The sequence below is a fragment of the Heteronotia binoei genome, chromosome 2, assembly GCF_032191835.1.
Source record: "Heteronotia binoei isolate CCM8104 ecotype False Entrance Well chromosome 2, APGP_CSIRO_Hbin_v1, whole genome shotgun sequence".
NCBI lineage: Eukaryota > Metazoa > Chordata > Lepidosauria > Squamata > Gekkonidae > Heteronotia > Heteronotia binoei.
Window position 1 is genome coordinate 169,285,248 of NC_083224.1, and position 24,827 is coordinate 169,310,074.

General features: G+C 40.1%; 1 protein-coding gene and 1 pseudogene across 4 annotated transcripts in view; both read right to left on the reverse strand.

Moving 5' to 3' along the window:
* Positions 1 to 24,827, reverse strand: part of C2H1orf21 (chromosome 2 C1orf21 homolog) — a 166,846-nt gene that overhangs the window by 100,226 nt on the left and 41,793 nt on the right. For all 4 annotated transcript variants that reach the window (XM_060232404.1, XM_060232403.1, XM_060232401.1 and 1 more), the window contains exon 2: positions 3,640 to 3,853. In XM_060232404.1, the coding sequence (XP_060088387.1) occupies positions 3,640 to 3,733 (94 nt within the window). In that variant the 5' untranslated portion in view covers positions 3,734 to 3,853. The remainder of the gene's footprint in view (positions 1 to 3,639; positions 3,854 to 24,827) is intronic.
* Positions 14,366 to 14,596, reverse strand: LOC132567844 (U2 spliceosomal RNA; annotated as a pseudogene).

Genomic DNA, 24,827 nt, shown 5'->3' on the forward strand with positions numbered 1-24,827 from the left:
TTTCTACTATGTTTTCAAGCCCGTCCATCGTTTTAAAAATGGTGAATTAAAAAGCAGTTAACACACCCTGAAGGGGAACACAGAGGTTTACTGCTCAGGTATCACTAAATATCAAGGAATTCAAGCCCTTTGAACCTGATTCCAGCGACAGCCAACAGTGACTAATGCCCAATGAGAGTAATGGGACTTAAATTAGTCACAACTAACTGTATCTATAGGTTTCAAAGTCATGACTTCATCTGCATCAGGGGATGTATATCAGTAATGCAAACATGACTTCTTTTAAACTGACGCAGGAATAAGAATAGAAAAGTAGGTTTGTATGCCTTGCTTTTTCTGTGCCTTAAGGAGCCTCAAAGTGGCTTACAATTACCTTTGCCTTCCTCTCCCCACAACAATCACCTTGTGAGGTAGGTGGAGCTGAGAGAGTTCTGAGAGAGGTGTGACTGGCCCAAGGTTACCCAGCAGGCTTCATGTGGAGGTGGAGTGGGAAATCAACCCCAGTTCTCCAGATTAGAGTCTGTCGCTATTAATTACTACCCCATAAGGTGGATAAAAATCAATGATTTTTTAAAAAAATGGGAAAAAAACGGATTTTTAAAAATTTAAATGGGATTTTTTAAATTCAAATCGGATTTTTTTAAATTTAAATCTTTTTTTAAAAATAAAATGCTTTTTGAGGAAAATATATCATCATCCAAAGGTTATTCCCATCATGAAATAAGGATTAGTTTTTAATTCTGAAGCATAAGGCTGCATATTCATCCAATGTTTCAAAATTTTTGGTAATAAATTCTATTAATTCATTCACAATGTCATGCTCTTCCAGAGGTTTCTGTAAGATTACTGGGCAGTTTCTCTGTCTACAAGATATTATCACAGAGCACAGATGCTTGGTTTTGCAGTTCTCAGAACTGTAATTTGTGTCTGCAGAGATCACATGCCTCTTCTACACAGCAAAAATGTTATAAAATGAACAGAGTTGAGAAAAAGACATTAATCTCATTGTTCTACAAACCTACGTACACAGATTCAACCCCTTAAGTGCTAAGTTTCAAAAAGTTCAATGAATAGGAAAAAAACTGCTTGGAGTGGAATAGATCTGCACAAGAAGAAACTTAAGTGTGAGGGAGGGAGGGACAAGCAGTAAAAATGAAGGTGAAACTTTTTGAGCAGAATACTCCACAAGACTTTGGATCTTTTGTGTGTATAACCTGAGGCTTATCACATTATTCTTTCCCTGGAGGAGAAAGCCTATAATGGCAGCAGGCCATAAAAGAGACCCAGTTTGGGAATATTTTAATGAAGTTCCTCTACCTATCTATAATGTGTTTCTAATAGTAATGAAAACCAGTATTTTATATAATTGTAAAACTAGTATGAACAGTTGTTCTTCTAAAAATGAAATCTTCATCTAATTGTGAATATTAAGTTTATACCAGCAAAAATAAGTCTTTATGTAGAAAACTATGATTTAAATCAAGTCTTACCAACTAGTGATTTAAATTGTGATTTAAATCAAATCCACCCTGCTACCCCACACAAGAAATATGCCACTACAAGAAACATAATCAACTTCAAGATTAACAGCTGTGTTTTTTTTCCGTAAGCACAATACCGCTTAGGCACGATATAGAGGCTGATATTTTAAATGTAACTGATGAATTATTTTATTTTATTCTCCTTAGCAGGAGGGCTTATTATCTGCTAGGAATGCGTGAACACTTTACGACAGGCAGCCTGATTTAGAAAACATACTGTGCCTGAAACACAATTATTCAGAATAGCTATGAGCCGGTGCACACAAAACTGCTGGCCTTTAAAAAAAATTGTTCTCCATGGCAACTATCTCCACATGGCAAGCCCAGCACTTTTACAACACCCCTCCTCCCACTTACAGATTTCTTTTTCAGCTGCAGCCATAATCACAGCTGCCGAAGATTGGGAGGGATTCCCTGACGCTTATTACTCCTGGATCCAAGGGAGTAGATTTCCAAGCTTTTTAGATCTTGAGCCTAAACTTTAACATGGGTCCCACATAAGCTTTTTACTCTATTATGTTCCACTCCCCTTCAATAGGTGGAACAGTGACCCCATGAATTCAAGACACCTCAGGTTTCAGAACGACTCAACTACTCACCAACTGATGACCAACAATCCAATGGATATTGTTTCACATGCAGGAGCTTCTAACTTTCCTAAATAGTAGAATGTTTCAAAAAAAGCTGTAGGGAATCTGTTTCACTGAGAAGAGATAGCACAGAAGACTTATGGGCCTTCTGTGATATCTATGCAGAAACTGCACATGGGGGAGAATACAAGCAGCAAGACATATGATGCACGTCAATAAAGCAGATCAGCACTCTCCCCAGCAAACAGCTTCTATTGGGTGGCCCCAAAGGCTTGGCTTTCTAGTCAGCTGCAAAACTCAGACTTTAGCTTCCTTTGCTATTCCCACTTCAACTTCTCAAACCCTTTGGCTAGCCCATTAGGAGCATGTGTGTTGTATTCTTATCAGTAGCCAATAACCATCAATGTGTAATGTGCTGTTAAGTTGCAGCCAACTTATTGCTACTCAATAGGCAGAGTTTTTGAGGCAAGAGAAGAGAGATGGTTTGTCATTCCTGCCTCTGTGTAGCAGCCTTGGACTTCTGAGGAGGTCTCCCATCCAAGAGCTCTCCTTGTTTTTGCTTCCGAGATATGATGAAGCTGGGCCATCCAATGCTTTACTGTCATCAATGTTTACCAATATATTTTCTAACCACCGAAACCAGTAAAAACACATCTTCGGCAAATTACAGAAGCATCAACATTAGCAGAGTATGTTAGCAAGTAATGGAATTATACACTTTTGGTTTTTTTACTACAGTTTATAAATTACTATTCCTGAACTTTCATACTGATAGGCCAGGCTGCATTATTCAGTAGCTTGTAAGCTTGGTTGCAGCAACCAGGTCTTGTCTGCTGAGCTTCACATTTTTTATTTTAACTTTTTGTTGCTGGTTTCACACTGGTTTTAGTATTGGCCATTTCTGATCTTTATAAGCTTTGGTAAAGCCACCTTGACCATCCTACTTTGGCAGGAAGGTGAAATATAAACTTTTTAAACCAAAGATTAAAATAAGGATCCAAACAAGGCATATCCTTCACTGAAAAGGCCAAAACATCATTTTCTACTACTATTCCTCTGAAATAGGCTTGTTCAGCTACTCTGAAGTCATGCCAAAAAGGTGTGAACATAAACACCTATATGCAAGCAGACCAGAACAGAGGAGTAGAGGAAAAGATGGAGCCAAGCACACAAACAATTCAATAGTTTCCTGCTTTTCTTCATTTTAAAGTTACATGAGAAAAAGCTGAGATGAGGTACTACGAATTCTCTGAGACAGAGGAAAACAATTTTGTCATTTCAGTATTGAAGAAACCACTTAAATTTCATAATGCAGTTGCCAGCCCTTGATGCAGTTGCTCAGCAAGAAAAAATTTCTGCATCAAGAATAGCTGGTGTACCTCTATAGAGCCTGCACAGAAAATAACGAGAACAGGTTAAAGTAGGGAAACAAGTGGACAGCACAGAAGAGAACTGCAGCAGAATAGTCAAGAACCACCAAGAAACAAGCCAAAAACTATGCTACTCACCACCGAATACATCTCCGTTCTGGTAGTTTTTCCCCTTCTGAGCTTCCTCTTCATTTTGAACAGCAGAAACATGCTTGGCTGATGCACAGCCCATAGCTTCATTTGGTTAGCTCCAGCTTGACTGAGCCGCAAACCATTTCTACAGACGTGCACGCATGGTTTCTTTTAGAAATGATCCACTTTCTGGCTTTGTCATCAAGTCTCTTTATTTTACCTGTTGATGGAAAAAATGAGGCAAAAAAAAAATCAGCATGTTAATAGCTAAATGGCCATTAAGCAATGCCTCTCCATGGAGGAAAATCTGGAAGAAAGGAAGTCAAGAACCATTTTGCATATATTACAAAATTTACTTCACCATTCCAAAAAGCTGCACATAAGAAACCAATGACATTGGCTGCTCCTCTCACTTTTTATAATCCATAAATTTATTTGTTATGGTATTTTATTTCAGCCAGTAAGTTTTCTTTCTTCAGATTTTGAAGGGGGGGAAGCCAATGAACTGTCACTGCATACGAAAGATGAAAGCAAGTTTAATTCAACCTTTATGACTTCCATGCATGTTCCATGGGCTGTGGACCCAGCTTCAGCGAATAAATCTAACGAGTCATATAGATGTAGGGTATTTTCAGACAGGACGATTTCATTCATCTCCTGCAATAGTCATGGCCCTTTAGAGACTGGTTTTAGTCCTACAAAAGCAACTGCTGCTCGCTAAACACAGGCTAAGCCCTGGACAGTCATACTACATTCTTCCAGAGCAACCTCCCAGAAGACATACTATAGCCACAACATAGCATTTATGGGGCTTGAATGGGAGGTGATGGAAATACATAAGCAACAACAAAACTACAATGCCTTTCATAAAAAGCTCTCTGGGATATCTTCCAATGCGCCATAACGGACTTGTTAGTTTCTAAAGGGCAAGGCTTCCCGTTGTTTCTAATATATATCACTCAGCTTTTAGGAGTAAGGTATTCTACTAATAGAGCTATTTATGCAAACAGTTGTGCAACAGGTTCAGATTCCCCAAGATACTGTCAACTTCACAAATCCCTACTCCTTGGCTTTTAAGTATGGGCACAATTCCTGACAGAATATGCAGCTTTACCAGATCCTGTCTGCCTAACTTATCAAATTGTGGTGAATTTCAACTACAGCTAATGAGAGTTGGTTAAGTCACCTATATGATATTCAAATCAGCTCTGCTTCCAGCACCTCATACCTGCTCCCACAGGGCAAGTTGCAGTTCAATGGTACCAGCTGGGCTTCAATCTCCACTAAAGCTTCAAGCATCACCTGACTGAGCCTCAGCACTGATGCCTGGAGCCAACTGGGACACCTCAAGCCCTTTGAAGCCCTAGCTCACAGGCCTCCTCTTCAGTTTGGATAATTCATCCAAAATAAGCTTAATCTGCCCATCCACATTCTACTATGTACTCCCTCCCTGGATTCTGGGTATTGTCTTTCTGAGACTTTGCCTCTTTCCTCTGATACTCAGATATGACTCTTGGAAAACCAGACTGCTGCCTGCCTGGCCTTTGCCTTTGGCTATCTGGCCCCCATTTTGAGCCCTGGTACACTGACAGGTTGGCACATGGAGATCTCCAATGACAGGTTGACATCTGGAGATCTCCATAAAGGACAAAGGCTTCCTGAAGAAGAGAAGGTTCATATTTCTTCCAGAATGGAGACAGAGAGAGAAATGCATAGATGATTGCCTACAGCAAAAACTGTATGGATGTGCAACTCTTGGCAAATACCATTCAGAACCTAAAATGGGTCAGCCCTGGTCTGTATTTGGATGGGAAACCACCAAGGAATACCAGGGTTGCTACATAGAGGCAAGCAATGGCAAACCACCTCTGTTTGTCTCTTGCCTTGAAAATCCTAAGGAGTCACCATAAGGAGACTCCTAAGGAATCAGCTGCAACTTGATAGCCAAAAAAAGAGAGCTGAGGTTGCAGGGGTGGAATTCTAGCAGGAGCTCCTTTGCATATTAGGCCGCACCCCATTGATGTAGTCAATCCTCTGAGAGCTTACAAAAAAGAACCTTGTAAGCTTTTGGAGGATTGGCTACATCAGGGGTGTGTGGCCTAATATGCAAAGGAGCTCCTGCTAGAATTGCACCCCTGTGAGGTTATATTCTCCAATGAAGGTGTCACGCTCTCAGAAAGAAACCCCACTGTGGTTCTTTTGAACTGTGCAGCTAATACATTTGCAGGTTTTCTGTTTACCTGACTGCACTTCTGTATGCCAATTTCCATGATGTCCTCAAATCTGGAAGGCTAGGGAAGAAGGCTTTAAAGTTTACCAAGAAAGGCAAAGCTACTATTATTCACAGAGTTATGGACAAACCATTCACGGTAACATATCCTACATTTTGCTTCCTCTTACTTGTATTTAACTTTAAAAGATTTACAAACCAATTGAACTATGAAGAGGGAAAATCCCTCTTATCAGTGACAATCTTAAGGAGATTCAAGACATGCTTAAAACAGATCTAAATGGATCTGCACAAAGCTGCTTTATTAAAGTTACTCGAAACCTAGATCTCAGACCACTGTGCCGCAGACAGCATTTTAAAAATGACTGCTGAAATCATTTGGTTCATCTGCAATCCTTAGGACACTGGGCATGCCATCCAACTGTTAAGTTAACCAAATGCAGGAGGTGAGGATAATATACTTTGACAAACAAGATTATAGAGTATTGCCTGCTAATATAAGTTGACTTTTCAGTTCTAATTACAGTTATAGTTGTCCAGTTGTAGGGGGAGGGGGAGGGGAGAGGAACTAGAAGACCTCTTTTCTCACTTTCTGATTAGTTACAAGAAAGAAAAAGGAGTAAACATATCGTTAATCCCAACACTGTATCATATGTATTGATTTCTGGAAAACTATCACCTTCAAAACCAGAATGTATTCAATAGCGTTGCTACACAATAGATGTTAACGGATTATAAATGTCTTCAGTGCCACACAATAAAACAACCTACTCATTTATTCACATCAACCATCCCCCCCAAACACACTGAATAAGAAGCTTTAGTTGCAATTAACTGTAAGCTTTTACAGTTAAACCCTTTCAACATAGAAAGAGCATTCAAACCTGGTATACCAGATGCAAGAAACACTTTCTAGTTATACAGCCTGAGCACTCTAACAACTCATGGTTTAAACCAGAAGATCTAATTGTTGAGTATCATGATGTAGAGAAACAATCTTTCTGCTTTGGGGGGAATCCAGAGTGTTCTCAGAAAAAAGCAATAATGGCAGAGAGCTTATTTACACTATTAATTTAAATTTGGTTTTATCCCAATTTGAAGATCAAGGTTTCACTGAAAGTCTCCTAAGATTTGTAGTTCCCTTCTCAAAAACCCTGCTCATATCCCTTCTTAACTGGTCTACAGAGCAATCCTAAACAAAATTAAATCCTTCCACACCCATTGCTTTCACCTGACATGGAATGGTGTAACTCTGCTTAGGATGGCACTGCAATTGTACAGCATGGAATTCAAGAAGCCATTTCAATATTTACACAGAAGGGGAATCCCACACTTATACATTCTTGCACTTCTAGTTACTCTGCAGGCAGGAATTACATGGCGCTACGAACAGAACTAAAAGTAAGCCAGCAAGGGCCAGTATGCAGTACTAGTAAGAAAGTGCTGTGACAGTAACTGCTGTCAAGTGGCAGCCATCCATTCAGAGTTTTCAAGGCAAGAGATATGCAGAGAGGGCCTGCCATCACCTGCCACCATGTATCAACTCTGAACTCCCCCCCCCCCTTGGTAGTCTCCCATCCAAGTACTAACCAGGGCTGACCCTGCTTAACTTCTGAGAGCTGATGAGATCAGGCTAACCTGGACCATCCAGGTCAGGGCAGCAGAAGTTGTACCTCCCTTCTACTCTCAAACCCCAGAAAAAGTGCATAACAGCAAGGAATTTAAAGTACTTCCAGCTTTGGCCACAATACACATACAAATTGAACAAAATATTTAGCTACACTGTGGGTGTTTTAAACAGGCAGGTCCATTGATTTTTCTATTAATTATTTCACTGCAGCTTTTTTGTTTTTAATTTGCCGTATGACTGAAACTCAATGGAGATCTCCAGTGCCAGTGCTATGATGTGAAAATTAAAGGAAATTAAAAGGGATTCATCACTAACTTTTCCACTCTCTGGATTCTCATTAGGACATCGTGTTTTTTAACTACCAGAAAACAGTTGGGAGCAGGCGAGGCTGGTGGTTTCTGCCTAATTCAAAACCAGAAAACAGAAGCTCTTTGTATTTGAAAGAGGGAATGCTCTGACTGGGATTGGAGAGTTTGCTGCATACATGTAATGCTACTGAAAGGCTACCACTACTGTCCTATTAGAAATGCAGGGAAGATTTTCATACTGGATAAATGGGAATCTTAAAAAGATGTGAGTATTCATTTTATACCATTTTTCTTCCTCCCAGGATCTCAGGAGAGTCATGTGGCCACTCCATCTCATATAGATCTTCACAAAATCCTATGAGGTAGAGTAAGGCTGAAAAATAACAGGCCCAAGAACACAACTAAGTGAACTTCATGGCTGAACAGGGATTTGAACCTAGTGTCCTCAGGCCAAGTCCAACATCCATCTCTACAGCCTTAAAAATAATCCTACTTTCTGTCTCATAAAATAGTACAACCTTAGCCTACTCATATACCCTTAAGCAAGTCACTTGTGAATCACTGGCAGAAACAAAATAAAAAGCTGTAACAACGCTATAAAATTCAGGGCATTGCTTCTACCTTTACTAATATTTTCAATGAGGAACCAAGATAGGCTTCTAGAAACCCCACAAAAGAGCTGAAAAACCCTTAGCTTAAAAATGACAATAAATGTTGGAAATGTGAGCAACATGAATGGACTTTTCACTATATGTGGTGGAGTTGTAACAAAGCAAAAAAAATGGGATACAAATACATTTACTAATGCGGAAGATTTTAAAAATCACTACACAAATGAAACCAGAAGCTTTCATTCTGGGACTGATGGACAGATAGCCTGAAAATATTCATGGAACTTTGTTTTTATATATGACAACGGCAGTGAGGCTACTTTATGCACAGAATTGGAAGCCCACAAAAATATCCACAGTAAAAGAATGGTTGTCAAAGATGCTGGAAAAAGCAGATATGGCTAAACTTACTCCCTTGATTAGAGAAAAGACATTATCTACATTTTTTGGTGGACCCCTGATCAACTTTTGGCACGAAAGGGAAAAAATGACTTGGTGATCTGTGGATTTGATGATTAAAGATATTATTAAGGAGAAAAGAAAGTAGATTTATGGATGAAACTCAGTTATGACTTTCGAGTAAGTAATCATGTTATAAGTTTGAATTTAGTAATAAGTATTTGTTATCGAGAAAACTTCTTTTTTGCTGAATTTTTCTTTGTTTTTCTGTTTGAAAAAAACTCTTAATTAAAAAAGAATGACAAACTCCCTGTAGTTCAATTACCACACCAAGTCTGAAAGTCTTAATGAAAATACATTCCATCTTTTCACAAAAAGGAGAGGATATGAATGTTGGAGAAGGAAGCAGATTTCCTCTTTAAAAAATCTCATCGTTCTTATACTCTGAACTGAAAGGTGACTGCAAAATAATACTAAAACGTTTCCAAAATTAAATGATTGCAATTTCCACATATAGATCCTTAGTTCTATCCCCAATTTCCACTCAATTACATCACCAGTCAGCGCCATAAACGCAATGTGAAATGAATCCAGGCCACTTCTAAACAAACAGAAAAACCATTATGCAGCACAACCAATTAAAGAACAGATAGTTATTCTGGTTTCCTGGCTCAAGTACACAACAATACCATTAGGCTCCTTTGCGAATTCAACACATGTTGCATAACAAACTACTGACATGAAAAGCATCCTGTGTATATAATTTAAGTACAATCCACAACAACAGTTCATTACACAATCGTGCAGAGAAACATCAATATCAGCACCAATTTTTCCATCTTCACTTCTGCAAATTTATGTCCGCGTCAACACACTTGTGTTAATAACCCTGAAATGATGACTCTCTCCGCTATGAAATCTGGTGCCTTCATTTACATGTTTTGATTTCTGTACTTATCACCACATTGCAATTTTTTTTTATTGCTTGCCTGGATGAAGTCAGGCAGATAATCATATGGAATCATAATAATAATAATAATAAATAGTAAAAAAGGGTATAGTGGGAAGGGACTGGAGGAAACTAATAACATAGAAATACTCAACCTAGTAACAGCAGAAAACGGAACACTTCACCCTTCAGCACACAAACTCCAGTGGGGTAATACTACCGACAAAGAAGCTTAAAGATCTTTAAAATTTAAGTGTTAATCTTTAAAGTTGTATTTAGGATTACAATTAAAACCTACTAAACTCAAGATTTTTGGGTAAACATGCTTAGGGACTGCAATGTAACAGTTTTTATATGGCCATGTACAAACATTTTGCCCTACATGAATGTGTGCAGCACTGCCTCCAATCACTTCCAACCCAGTCACCTTCTACCACAGACGGTAGCCTGCTGTGTCCCCTAACTGTTCCCCGTCTTATCATGTTTACTGCCCTGTTTGGGCAGGGCTGCTTGTGCTTGGTGGGCAGTCAGACCACCAGCAGAGGGGAAAACAGAGCCTAGTGCTAGAAACAGAATCTAGATGGCCATCAGACAGCAATGCTGATTCTGTGAACTTAGACAGATCATGAGAAGGAGGGCAGGAAGGGTTACATCATAGCTCCTTCTTACACACCTAGAGAAATGCTGTTTTGTCACTTTGAGGTCAGGCAGCAATTTTTCTTCAGGCCAGTTTTGCCAGGGATTCTGACAAGGGTTTTTGGGGGGTAGGGGTTTTTTTTTGCCATCTTCTGAGTGTGGCAGGTGTTAGGGGGTGGGAGGTATTTGTGAATTTCCTGCTTTATGCAGGCGGTTGGAGATCCCTTCCAACTCTATGATTCTAAACATAAAGACTAACAGTTCACAGGATTAGGCATTAGTTTCCAGGTAAAGCAGCCCTCTCTACTGCAATATCACCACCAAGTTAGCACCCTAAAGTAGTGCTGGAGACAGACATTAGAAGATAGCTCCCTCTGGCATGATCCTCCCTTGTGAAACTATGTACTTGGGTACAATTCTAGTTGCTATTTGGGGTGGAGGGACATTAATAGGTGGGGATGTGGTAGAAGCCATGGAAATTAAGGTTGCCTGGGTTCTGAAACTAGGTTTTTATCTTTTGGTTGTACCATTTTATGTGTTGGTCAATGGTCACTGCTAAAACCACAGGTATTAAAGTTGTGCATGAGGTTGGGAGGGGTTGGTTTGGGAGGATAAAAGGGAGACGTGGGTGCTTTCCCCTTGACCCACCCTAAGAGATGCAAGCAGAGAAACTCCCTGTGCCTCTAATTCAACTCTAATGTTGTGCAATGCCAGATCATCAAAGAATAAGATTTCTCGGACCCATGATTAAATTCTTCAAGCATGTATTGGACTGGCTTGACCAAAGCCTTGTTATCTGACTGGGCATGCAGTTTTTATCAACTCTACACTGGTGGACATACTTCTCTGTTAAATATTCTCCCACTGAGTATCACTGGCAGAAGACCCATGTCAAATTAGACAAAATGTGCCACAGAGCTCATTGAAGGTCTATGAGACGGTTAAAAAAAAAATCTCCACCATCACTGCATCAGCTGGATCTCATCCAGCACAGTTATTTAAAGTGGTTTTGGGACCTATGGCTCCTTAGATCTGATTGCCTTACTGAAAATAATTCAGCAGTTTGATGTGACACTTTTGCAAGATTGTTAGCTGGCATGGGAACCAATGTTGACATCAGGTTAAAAGGTAGATCATGTACCAGAGGCATTCTCGGAAGCATCTGCTTGTCAGAATTCTATCAGCTTCTGACTGATCTTCCTGATAGATGCAGACAGGGTTCTCGGAACTATGAAAGCAGCTACCACCTACAAATTGGATCCCTGCCCTTCTTGGCTAATTAAGTCATGCCAAGGGAAATTGAGAAACTTATGAAAAGAGCCTTCCATGGCAAAAGAGGAATTTTCCAACCTTCTTTTCTCACCCAAAATAATTGAGCAGGTGATGGCAGAGCAACTCCAGATATGTTTGAACACATCTGCCACCAACAGAGTATCACTATTTAGTTGAAATAAAAGAGGGTAAAGATGAAAGAGAAGGCTCTGCATTGATTCTGGCCTTTTTTGTCCAATCAAGGAGTTTCTGTTGAGAAGCCTGTATAGAATCTGACCAATGCAGTAATACCATAAGGTTCAGTACATTTGTTTATGCTTTTTAAATATCAGTGTCTGGCTGCAAAATTAAACTGTCCAGAGCTTTGGGGTTGTGTGTCATCAATACATCTTGATCATCAGTCATCTCATGGGGACTCAGTTGATGTAGCTGTGCCAATCCACATTACTGTAACCTTTTGGATGGACTACCATAATGCACTCCACTTTAAGGGCTGCCCTTAAAAGCAAATTCAATTATACTTCAAACTGAGGTTGTTTGTGTGTCATCAATGACATCGAGTTCTATATTTTAACAATTACACCTCAAGAAATGGCTGTAGCATCCTGAATCAATATTTGAAAACAGATTGTGCCTATTGGGAAAAACTGAAACTGGATCAGGACAAGATCAAGTTAATGCTAGTTGGTACAACTGGGATCTCAGCAATGGTTTACTGGGTGGAGAAATTTATATCTTGCAAAGGATATAAAAAGAGTTGGAGGGCTATCTTGTTGGCATTGAGAAGGCTGGCATTCCTGTTTACAGCACTTTTTCTCAAATACATCTTGATCATCAGTCATCTCACGGGGATTTAAGGTGGTACTTCTTATCTTTAATGCTCTTCACTGCCTAGGACCTACATACATGAGGGACTGTATGAATCCAAGTATGTTTCAATTATGTTCCTTTCAGGCATTTATACCCCACTTTTATCTGTTTTAAGGGGTCACAACAAAGCATCTTACAATTGCCTTTCGCCTCCTCTCCTGAGGTACCTTATGAAACAGGTGGGGCTGAGGGAGTTTTGAGAGAACTGTGACTGCACCAAGGCCACTCAGCAGGCTGCATGTGGAAGAGTGGGGAATCAAATCCTGTTCTCCACCACACAACCAGTAGGCCCCCAGCACGCTCTGCTTGTGGTCCCAACTCTCGGCCATTAGGACCATACAATTTTTCTCTGCCAGATCTCAGGCATCATACCAATTTTATGGAATGACATACTAGAACAAAGCAAGAAGGCATTATCATCACTGACTATTATGAAACTTTGTAAGATTAAAATCTTCAGCATCAAGGGCTGCCAGCCTATTGTTTCACCATTCTACTGCCATCTCTGCTGCACAACATCTGTTGAGAATCTTATCATCATTGCTACAACATATACTCCATGAAAGTATATGCAATATAAAAAATTATGCATCTTTAAAATACCACCAAATATCTTGTTTCTATTATTCAGTAATGATTTTATTTTTTAAAATCCTAGAAAGGTGAGGATCACATGACAATATTAACTCCCCATGCCCATATTTCATGCTCATATTGTTTTCATGCTCATCCATGTGACAGAGAACTATTTAAAGCACCCCCCTAGAACACTGTAGTTTTGAAACTGAAAAAAAAAAAACGCAGATAAACTGACAACAAATACATTAGCATCCTTGTCAGATTTTGGTTTGATTCACCATCAGTAATTAGTATACTGCTGTTCGTGGCTGTTTATCCCATGAGTGAGCTGGCATCAGAGTCCCTCCAAATCCGTCACATCTACCACCGCCTCCACAAAACCAATCCATTCTACTTTCTGAATCCCCCCTTCCCCCATATTTTCAGCAATTTATCAGATTACTGAATACGACCTATTCATCATAGGTCATCAGCTATTTGGAGAGAAATGGTACTCTTACCTCCCCCCTCTTCTTTATATTAAGGCCACTAAATGTTGTTTGTGCTAGTAGTTTTTCTTCTAATGAGGTAACACACATACAGTAGGACACACTGGAGTAAAAGTGTTGGGGGTGCCATATGTAAATTGTTAATTCCAGGATCTGACTCTTTCTAAGGCAATCCTCTGCAATGCGAGGCTCTGCGGAAAAGCTGCAAAAGGGCAACAACTCTTGAGTACAAATTACAAAAGTACATATACACAGGCACACCCAGTCACCTATAAACCTTCAAAAAACATCATTTACTACAAGAAGCTATATGAGAAGTCTATCCGTGCTGTTAATTCCTCTGGGGCCAAAAGGCAGCGAGACACTGAAAAGAAAAAGAAACCAGGACAATATACCACTGAAGTCAGAGAAATGGAGAAAAAAATCTGTACACAATGATGCATTGTCACGGCTTGTGAATAAACCCCATCTTCTCTATTTTTATCTCCTTTCAGGAAATAGTAAAGATGACTGTAGTACAACTCACAGTCTAGGTATGAAGCAGCACATTAAGCATGCCTTATTAAGCTGTCAGGTTTTGAAACTTTCCGTCTTCAGGGAATACTTTTCCAGCATCAAAATTCCTTGAGGAACCCTGAGTATCCACCACAGAACACCTGTGAATTGCAGAGAACTTTGGGCCCATGTCTAGGACATAGTTAGGTTGTTGTCCAGCCTTTCAGAACTCATTGTCTCCTGACATGAGCAGCAAGGGGCCCTAAAATACTTCACTGCAGAAATTCACTGCAGGGCAACACCAGTAGCCATGAGTAGGAAAGCCTACCCACTATTACTGATTTTCTCACTGAATTATGCCCTGGAAATTTTTCCAGGGAATTCCAGTGCTTCCCCCACAACCCAGCTCGGTGACTGTATATAAATTTTGGGTTGGATCCTGCAAATGAATAAGAAGATACTACACTTGATCTTAGCCAAAAGGCTGAGAAGGTGCCAGAAGTTATGGATTTTCCCCTGCCTTTTTCTTCCCCACAGCACTCCTCTGCAACCCCAAAAAGGCATTGCCAGGGCTTGTGGGACTCCAATGGAACACCACCGGGCTAAGGGGAACTCCAAGGAAACTGGGTGAAATAACTTCCACCTTGTTTGTACACCAACAGAAAGCTTTCCTAAGGAAGTATAGAGAACAAGACTTCTATTGACACGTTCAAGATGCTGGTGATTTCACCACATTTCCTCCATCCTTAGTACAACTTTTTATTAACTGGAGAACCAAGTTACCTTGACAGCGCATGACGGGGGGGGGGGGGTTATGAGAGGTGTGGTGGGAAAGGGAATGTTGGGGAAAGCCACAAACATGAGCAACATCTGTATACACAACCAAAGGATCCCACCCTACATTTTTTAATCTCCTTTTCAGCCAAAAGCTGGCTACCAACATGGATCAAAACATTATGAATGATATTAAATACAAAGATGTGCTCAAACAGCTGGATCTGGCCACAGTGACAGGGCTCCTCAGCTGCTAAATGGAAGGAGAGGGAGTTCGCAGCTGGCGATAGTATATCCAGGCATATATAACTATCTACATATATAGTTTAACAACTTTTTGTGGCACTTGCCCACTCAAAAAAGGTGTATGGTCATATGTTTGTGAGTGACAGAAACAATGATGTGCTCATAACTACCAATCCAGATGTTACTAGCAGTATTTTTAGTTTGTCCATGAGTTCCCTTGTCTTCCTATACAACCAATATTTTTTGCTATAATTTTGCAGTAGGCTCTTTCCATATGTCCCGGTGTATCCACTATGATCATCAGACAGCCACATAGGGTGGCCCGTCTGACACTGACCAGAGACTGGGCTTTTTCCATCATGGCTTTGGCTTGGTGGAATGGGCTCCCTGAAGAGACCGGGGTGTGTGGGGGGGTGTTCCTTGGAGATCTTTAGGCGGAGCTTCAGGAGGTGCTGTTTGCCAGGGCTTCTGAATATGTTTGAATAGCAACATCTTTTAAGGGGAGAAGAGGGGGAGAGATTTGGGGCTTCCTATTTTATTTTTGGTTTTAACTGAAAATATTTTGAACTATTATTGTAAGCTACCTTAAACCACAGGAAAATGCAGGATATAGTTGTTTTAATTTTAAAAAACAAACTAATAAATTAAGGGACCTAAATAGCAATAGCTGGGAAGAGGGTGTGTGTAGTATCACTAAGCATGGCCCACAAGGCAAGACGTTTCTAGGGGTCCTAACAAAATTAGATTTGCATGTGGCAAAGGTAAGTTTGAGTCTCACTTACTAGGGTCACCCTTCAGTCTGAAATTCTATATCCTCTGTTATCTATTTAAAACATTCTATTCAGTCTTATCTCCTTAGACTCATGGCATTAGTTCTTCAGGGTTAGTGTTTCTTCAAACCCTGACTATAAGCCTGAACTATCTGTCCAAGAGGTATCATGATTCCTGAACCAGTTAAACAGGGAATCTCAAGCTGGAATCTCTAGAAAAGTCTCTGAAACATCAGTTTCCGAACCCAGCAGAATGCTCTAGCACTCACAATCCAATGTGGTTTGCTCTCCATGGTGTCCCCAGTGAAGAAGGAAAAAGGCATGTGAAGGTTATGTTATGTGTGTGCCACAGCATATGACTTCCACCCAGAGTGACACCCTCTTAAATTCCTAGCAACTTTGCTTGATGGACAATGTTGTTGTGGCAATCACCAAGACCATCTGTCAAGCCCTGGACTTTGGTGGATCAACATCTGCCCTTCCTAAGAGTTTACACAGGTCTGAAGAGCATGGCCCTATTCCTGTTAGCCAGAAGTTGTATTCTGGACCTGCTACGAATAAGTACGTACCTTCCTTTCTTTCTTTCTTTCTTTCTTTCTTTCTTTCTTTCTTTCTTTCTTTCTTTCTTTCTTTCTTTCTTTCTTATTTGTATCCCGCCCTTCCCCTTTCCCACAAGGAAACTGGGTGAAATAACTTCCACCTTGTTTGTACACCAACAAGTTATCAAGTTTAGGATAAAGCCCACAAAATTACAACCGACGTGGAACTAACAGGTCACCCTCTTCAATCTCTACCACAACACCTTCATTCTACCAGCCACTGATAGGCTTTTTGCTCAGGTGAGATATTTCTTTACATGTCAGGAATACAGTGGCACAATGCTATAAAATGTCCGTGCATGTTTCCTTTCTTAGTTTTTAAGGGCTGGGTAAGGTGTTATGAACAGCCTAACACTGTCCCTCATTCACTGGCAGATACCACTGGCTTAAGTCAAGCATACCAGTGGCTAATCACACCAATGAAAAATAACATATTGAAAAAACCTATTTTATCTAAAGTTCACTGAAATCACATGGTAATTAACCTGGAATCAAGTAAATGCTCTAGCATGGTAGAACCTTTAGTATACACCCAAATAAAAACAGTTATTCACTATCTATGGCAGGATTGCTACAAACTTGTAAAAATCAATATAGAGGTACTATGGGGAGGGTTGCATGTTGTCAGACATTTATCCCCTCTCCCCCTTCAGAGAGTAATCACTTCTTATTGGGAGAAATACCAACTGGTAAACAAACCTTTAGAAAAACAAAGCCCAATGCCATCTGATCAACAGATTTATTCAAGTGACCTTTGGAAGCCTATGATAATCTACAATCACTACCTTGCATAGCCTGCTTCTATCAGCAGCATAAAAGCAACACAAAACTAAAAAGCACAAATGGTAAGTTACATTTAAAGAATCTCAGGCTGGCAACTTAAGTCTTTCAGAAGCTGACAGCATCTTTCCACAAAGGATTTCTGAAGGGCAGTCAACCTACCCAGAGAAACTGGGGGGGGGGGGGGGAGAGATCGATGGAAACTCATTTCCAGGAACAAAAATGCCCAACAGTGAGGCATTTAACTTCTCTTACTTATCTTTTGTTACTGTATATAAAGTGCAAATGCCACGCACAGTACTTCAGGGGGGGAAAACAATTACAGACTTAAAAGACTTTATTCAGAAACTACAAACCAGCAATCGTGACAAGGGGGAAAACCAGGAAATGTTAAAATGACAGTAGTCCAACTCACGCTGTAGGTACAAAACTGCATATTAAACACACCTTAAGCTGGCTGCTTTTCATACTTTCCTTCTTAATACCCTAAGGGTGTGTCACGCAACCCTTCTGCACTGCATAGGTTTCTGGGGCATTCACTAAGGCAGGGGTGGCCAAACTGCAGCTCAGGAGCCACAGTGGCTGTTTCACGCATATTGTGTGGCTCTCAAAGCCCCCACCATCCCATCAGTTGGCTGGGAGAAGGCGTTTATCTCTTTTGTATCAATTATCCAAGCCAAGCCAGCCAGCAACTTGGAGAATACATTTAAAGTTGCTTTCTTTCCACCTCTCATTCCCTCCCTCCCTTCTTCCTTCCTTGTAGCTCTCAAACATCTGACGTTCATGTCTTGCGGCTCTCAGACATCTGACATTTCTTCTATGTGGCTCTTATGCTAAGCAAGTCTGGCCACCCCTGCACTATGGTCACTATTGGAAGGCCTGCTGGGACACATCTTCTCCTTGTGTGAACTTTGAGGGTGCCTAAAACACACCCAACATTCCTCTGCAAGCAGCTCACTGCAGGGGAACACCGGTAGTTACGGGCAAGTCTCTTTTTAAAATTACATTATGCTGCAGACTGCCAAGGGACCATTGCCAAAGGAGATTCAGAATAGATATTAAGTTTAACAGCTGCAAAAAATGTATACAGCCGCCTATTTCTTTAAAAAAACAGGGTTTCAGTTATTCTAATTTTAGAAAATATAGCCAAACTATATATAGACTAACTTAAGAGTTTGAACAGAGACAGCAAAGAAATACGTTTATTGAAAATAACATGTTTATGTTATTAAGTGCTATGATAACTTTCACAACAAAGTCACAATAAAGTCATCAGCTTTATATGTACACACACACACACACAGACACAAAACACTGAAGTAATCTTAAATTTCTGTTTATAAAAGTATTCTTTAAAATGCAAAGGGGGAAAAAAAGGTCTTGGCTGGAAGAAAGCAGAGGCAAAATTATACCACCATCAGTACTTTAGTATTAGTTTTCTTCTTTCAGGAAGAAGCAATAACAAGTATTTGAATGTCACTTTGGCCTCCACCTTGAGTCCTACCTTTTAATGACCACTCTCTTGCCTGGGGCTTTTTATATACTGACATGGACATTTGTTTACAGACTAGAAAGGAAGTGAAATAAAATCCGTCAAAAGAAGAAACCCAACATTTTGCTCATTTTACTCATCCGCTGTTCACTTAATCCTAACCCGAGTAATGGGACAGGAAGGAGCAGCAGCCGCCCCAAAAGGAAGTGCGCACAGATTGCTTGAGGATTTCTTCATATAATGTAAAATTGTTTAATATAGTTTTGTTCAGGGGGGGAAACAACCTTCAGGGCCATGCAAGAGCCACAGGATAATGGCAAGAATCAGTACATAATCTAATCATACCTTCTCAGAAGATAGACAAAATAAATACACCAAATAGAAGAACCTGGGAATTTAGTTTTGATTTCTCCTGTAAGAAAAGCAATACAATTACAGACGTAGAATTATTTCCATCTAAACCACATGCATTTTCTGCCATAATCCTATGAAGAGTGCAATGGGTGTTTTCCTTTTAAGGCAACCTCTTGGGCATTTGGCATTTTAGAAGTAAATCACACAATAAGCTTTCCCTTTCCTTGTTTTGCTTTGGCTTGTTAACTAAATGAGATTAAATTCACTAAAAGAACCAAGATTACCATTCAGAAAATTAGGAGAGCAAAGAAGCTGACAAGGACCTTTTCCCTTTCTCTTTAGTTTTATCAGCAGCATTCAGATGTCACAACAAGCTGACATTATGCTGCAGGTTGTTCTTGCATGGATGTGTCACTCCCTTCTTTCTTCTCACAATTAGAAATGAACTGCGCTTTCCTAAGTGGAGTCACACTTTTCCAAGCCCAATGATTTCAGTGGACAGAGGTGTAAGCAACTCTACTTAGGGTGGTGCTGCAAATCTGGTTATTTATTTAATTAATCTGGTCATTTATTTAATTAATTAATTAATTCATTTTTAATTAAATCATAATAATTAATTCATTCATTATCACAGAGCAATAAGCTCTTGGAGGATTGGCTACATCAGGGGTGTGTGGTCTAATATGCATAGAAGTTCCTGCTACAAAAAATCCCCAAAAACCTGTTTATAACCTACCTTTCTCCCCAATGCAGACCCAAAACAGCTTACATCATTCTCCTCACAATATGAGAAATAGGTTACTACTACACCACACTGGTTTATCTGTAACATATAAACAGGGATGTGCAGTTTAATAATAGTCTTCCCTCTCTCTTCCAGTTAAGCCACACACATCTACATTTGTATGCCATAGGTAACCATTTAGTTCCTAATCAAGATTTGCCACAAAGGGAGGAGGGAGCAAGCATGCACACACACACAACTACAGCAACAAAGCAGGTTTGTGCAGATCCTTGCTCAATGTTGTCTGTTTGAAACATTTAAATGCAGCCACTATGTTTGAGTTTCCTGAATAAAAATAGAGGGCAAAGAATCTACTTGATTTGAAAATAAACTATTTCAGAGGCTCTCTGTCACCCAGTCCTATCCTTTCCAGCCATTTTTACTCTCTCAGTTCACTGAAGGTGGGTAGACGACCCGTGAAGAGGTTAGGAGTGTCCTTGGATCCAGCCTTGCTGTTGGAAAAACAGACTGCTGCTGCTAAAAATGCCTATTATCAACACTATCTTTGTGCATCAGTTACCTCCTCTTCTGGCCTCAGCTGACATGGCCATGCTGATCCATGTCACTATACTCTTGAAGCTCAATACTAAGATTTGGGCTGCCCTTAACGATAACTTGGAAACATCAATTAGTGCAAAATGCAGCTACACATCTCTCAACTACCCAGACCAGCCAGATCTCACCAGATCTTAGCAGCGAAGCAGGGTCAGCCCTGGTTAGTACTTCGATAGGAGACCTCCAAAGAAATCCAGGATCATGACACAAAGGCAGGTAATGGCAAACCACCTCTGAACATCTCTTGCCTTGAAAACCCTACAGGGTCACCATAAGTCATCTGTGACTTGATAGCAAAAAGATAGATATATCTTGACTGGGCTAAGCCAAGAACAGCCTATCACAACTGTTCTAAAACAACTCAAGCATCTTGACTACTTGTTTAGCCACCTTCAAGAGGGGTTTAGATAAAAATATGGAGCACAGGTCCATCAGTGGCTATTAGCCACAGTGTGTGTGTATATATATAAAAAATTTTTCCACTGTGTGACACAGAGTGTTGGACTGGATGGGCCGTTGGCCTGATCCAACATGGCTTCTCTTATGTTCTTATGTTTCCAGGGTCAACTAAAGTGCTGGTTCTTACTTTTAAAGCCTAGGCCCTGTATATATATGGGATCATCTCTCTCTTTCTGAGTACTGACATGTATGCCAACTGTATGTGTCTGGAGACAAGAAGAGGTAGGACCTAGGAATGTTCCACAGAGTTTTGGCTTTATATAATTCTAAGGCTGCAGGAATAAAGTGCCCCCCATGGAGTCGATGGAACCTCAATATGGCATTTGCTGATCAAACAATGCAACTCTTGTGTTCTTGAATTGCAGACAGGTGAATAAACAGATCTACCTTAGAATGGAGAACAACAAACACACACATACTTTTACCAGTCCAGAAACCCAAGATCTCTACCCTCAGCTACATGAAAGCACTATGGGTAGAATTCTTTTTTTTTTTTTAAGACAAGGAGTATTGGAAAAGGTCATTTTATCCTGAGATGCTACACATCTATTACAAATCAATAAACATTGCTGACCAGACCAGCCTCTCCCACAAATGCCAGGTGACCAAATGTAAGGACAAATGACAAACAAGTCTGAATTCAGCCATTATGTTAACTGGAAACACCCAACACTGAGTGAGTGGCACTGGTTAATGAACACCTCAGCAGGGTAGTGACAGATGTGGGAGGAGATGTTCTCTTCACACATCAGCATTTCACCCCATGTTGTATGTACTGTTTGGCCATTCATCTGGAGTTGCTGCTAAACATAGGGTTAAGTTCCTTAAGAAAAAAAAAAAAGAAGTGATGCTTGGTCGAAATTAAAACATAATTAGCATTCTCAGAGATGACTCATTTCAGTACAAAGAACTGCCAGGACAGGGTCCCTGGAGACATCAAGATCACACAATTCAACCTATTGGTTGATAAAGATTTTCCCATTAAAAATAAAGTAATAAAAGTAGTGGGCATGTAAGGGCAGAGCAAGGACCAGGGCTGAACATCAAGAGGAAAACTGGAGATGCTGACACTGCTGGTTTCCTTAACATACTGCAAAAGAATATGGTTATATGTCTTTTAAAATTAAGACACCTCGACAATGCTATCAACTATCTGGCAAAGAATATATATCAATGCAGATACTAACAGAATAGCATTTGTACTTAAGGCAGCTTCTCTACATAAGAAAAAAATTCAGAAGTTTAGAGTCCCTTTTTAAAAAATATGCATGGTTTCTGGGATGAATTTATATTAATTACTCTTCTGCAACCTTTAAAGTAGTAAATTATTAACAAGCATGCTGTTCGCAACACACAATTGAAAATGACAGGCTTCTGTGGTGAAGAAATTTTCCAAGACGCTTACATTTAGTTATATTTAATTTCAGTAATCCTGCTGTGTATAATTACAAAATATCAAGTAAAACACTCATTGAAGGCGTAGGAGATGCAGGAGCGGTTGATCATAATGTCAGTTCGGGCTGTTGAACATGTCAGGCAGGCATTTCCTAAATATTTTTTTTTTAAATTTCAAGAGACAGGAGACGCCAGCTTTAAAGACTGCAATCTGCAAAGATGACACAAGCACAAGTGGGCAGGTCTAGATACTGCAAAGGAACTGGCAGATTGTCCATGCCAGCCCTCTTACAACTGACGCATCTGCGAAGACTAGAATATGCTGCTAGGAATCAAAGTAAAATAAAGCCCAGTGTGGGAGAATATAAAGAATGCTGAGCATCACAATTCCTTTTGACCATCCCCTTGTCAGAGATGCCACTGATGCAGATCCTCCCACTATACGTGGGCACACACACATAAAGCCACCTTATACCAAGTCAAGTGCCATTGGTCTACTGAGGTCCGTACTGCCTATTCTGACAGGAAGCAGTTCACCATGCCTTGGGTGGAATTTCTTACACCTGCTATCTGATGCTTTTAACTGAAGATGCTGGGAACTGAATGTGGGACCTGCTCTATTTTTTTCAGTGCACATGACAGCCAATTCATTCACTCAGTCTGACATTCTCTATATCATCTTCAGCTTCCAAAAAGGTTCATACAGTCTGCAATGACTCCAACCTTGCTAATCTGTATGCCTGAACTTCCTTGCAGAACACCTACGTGGTGCCATATTCTACCCCACCTTCAACTCCCTCTTCAAATCCCACTTTTCCCTCAAAGCCCTTGATTAACCTCAGTCTTCATCTCCAATTAAAATAAGGCCTAAATTAATATACCAGCATTTGCTCATCTCTTAACATGCTGGCCTCAGTTCCCTTCCTCCCACTCTTGTTCTCCTGTCAACTTCTCAAACCTGCCAATTTGTTGATATTATTGTTGATAGGGCCTGCCAACTCCTATAGACAGCATTTATTGTAAAATACATTCATTTATATCTCTAATTTCTGACCTGGATAGCCCAGGCTAGCCCAACCTTATCAGATCTTAGAAGCTAAGCAGGGTTGGCCCTGGTTAGCATTTGAATGGGAGACCTCCAAGGAATACCAAGGTTGTAATTGTGGGGGGCAGGCAATGGCAAACCACCTCTGAAAGTCTCATGCCTTGAGAACCCTACGGGGTCACTGTAAGTCAGATGTTACTTGACAGCACTTTCCATCAGCCATTTCTTCAGTCACACATTATGACATCAGCATGTTTTGAACCAATGTGCTTTTGCTCAGCCTCCATCTTTCTCTGCAGCTGCCAATGGGCTGTGGAATTGGTTTCCCAAGGATGTGAGGAAAGCCCCCCAACCCTACACAGGTTTCAGAGGCTCTGTAATGCAGAGCTCTTACAGCATGTCTTTGGTAGTCTATGAGTGAAAGCTGTGCCTTGCTTCCTTTTATCTGTACTTTCTAACAATGCGATACTGTATTTGTGTTTAAATTTAAGTAAGCTGCTTTCAGTCCTATTCATCAGGAGAAAAGGGGGGCTTAATCTTTTTTTTCAAAAATAAAAAAGATACTAACAGGAAGATTAGTTTTTATATCTCTAAAACAGGATGTCCATATTGGAATCCCAGAGGCTTAAATTATAGGGCATTTTCAGTGTGGGTTCCCCTTCCACTCCCCAAAATGTGGGTATATAAAACACCCAGCAAAAAAACCACATCTGCCTGTTGGGGAAATTAGGGGTGCAGGGACCCATTCATGCAATCCCATTTCCACTGTGTTCATCTGCAGAGGGAGAAAAACTGGTTTCCCAATTGCATCAAGAAAGACAATTGTTGGGAAAAAACCTCTTATTTAACTTCAATCCCAAATGTAAATTCAATAAAACATATACGAATCATATACCATTAAACAAAATTCAATACTTAAACATTGTGCACAATAATGTTATAAAGGATATCCTTGGATGCTCTTGTCAAGACCTAGAGAAAATGGATTGTTAGCAAGAACAACGATGAACAAGAATACATACATAAAGTACCTTTTCCCTTCCCTAGGAGCCAATGTAACTGCCAATCAACTCTGTGCCTAGTATCTGACATATAGTGACAGAACTCAACCTTTTCTCTATATCTCTCTAGAGTCACAAGGGTCCAGGAAAGCTGGGTTAAGCTAGTTGACTCAGAGAGTCAAGGTTAACTAAGATAGTCTCAGGTAGCTAGGCTCTGATACTCTAGTTAGAATTTTATAGAATATAAACATTCTAAAATGCAAAAGTCATGTGAGGCTAAAAGACAGCTGTTGTCTGAAACACGAAGGTCACATCACTCAATGTGATGTGAAGCATTCTAAGGCCTCCTGGGAAACAGAACCAAAGTTTCAACTACAGAGTCTAATTAATATAGAAATTAAAATAGCACTGGGTTAGATGACAGTCTCAATCCAGCCCTAATTCTGTGACATTTCCCAAATTCTCATTCTCCA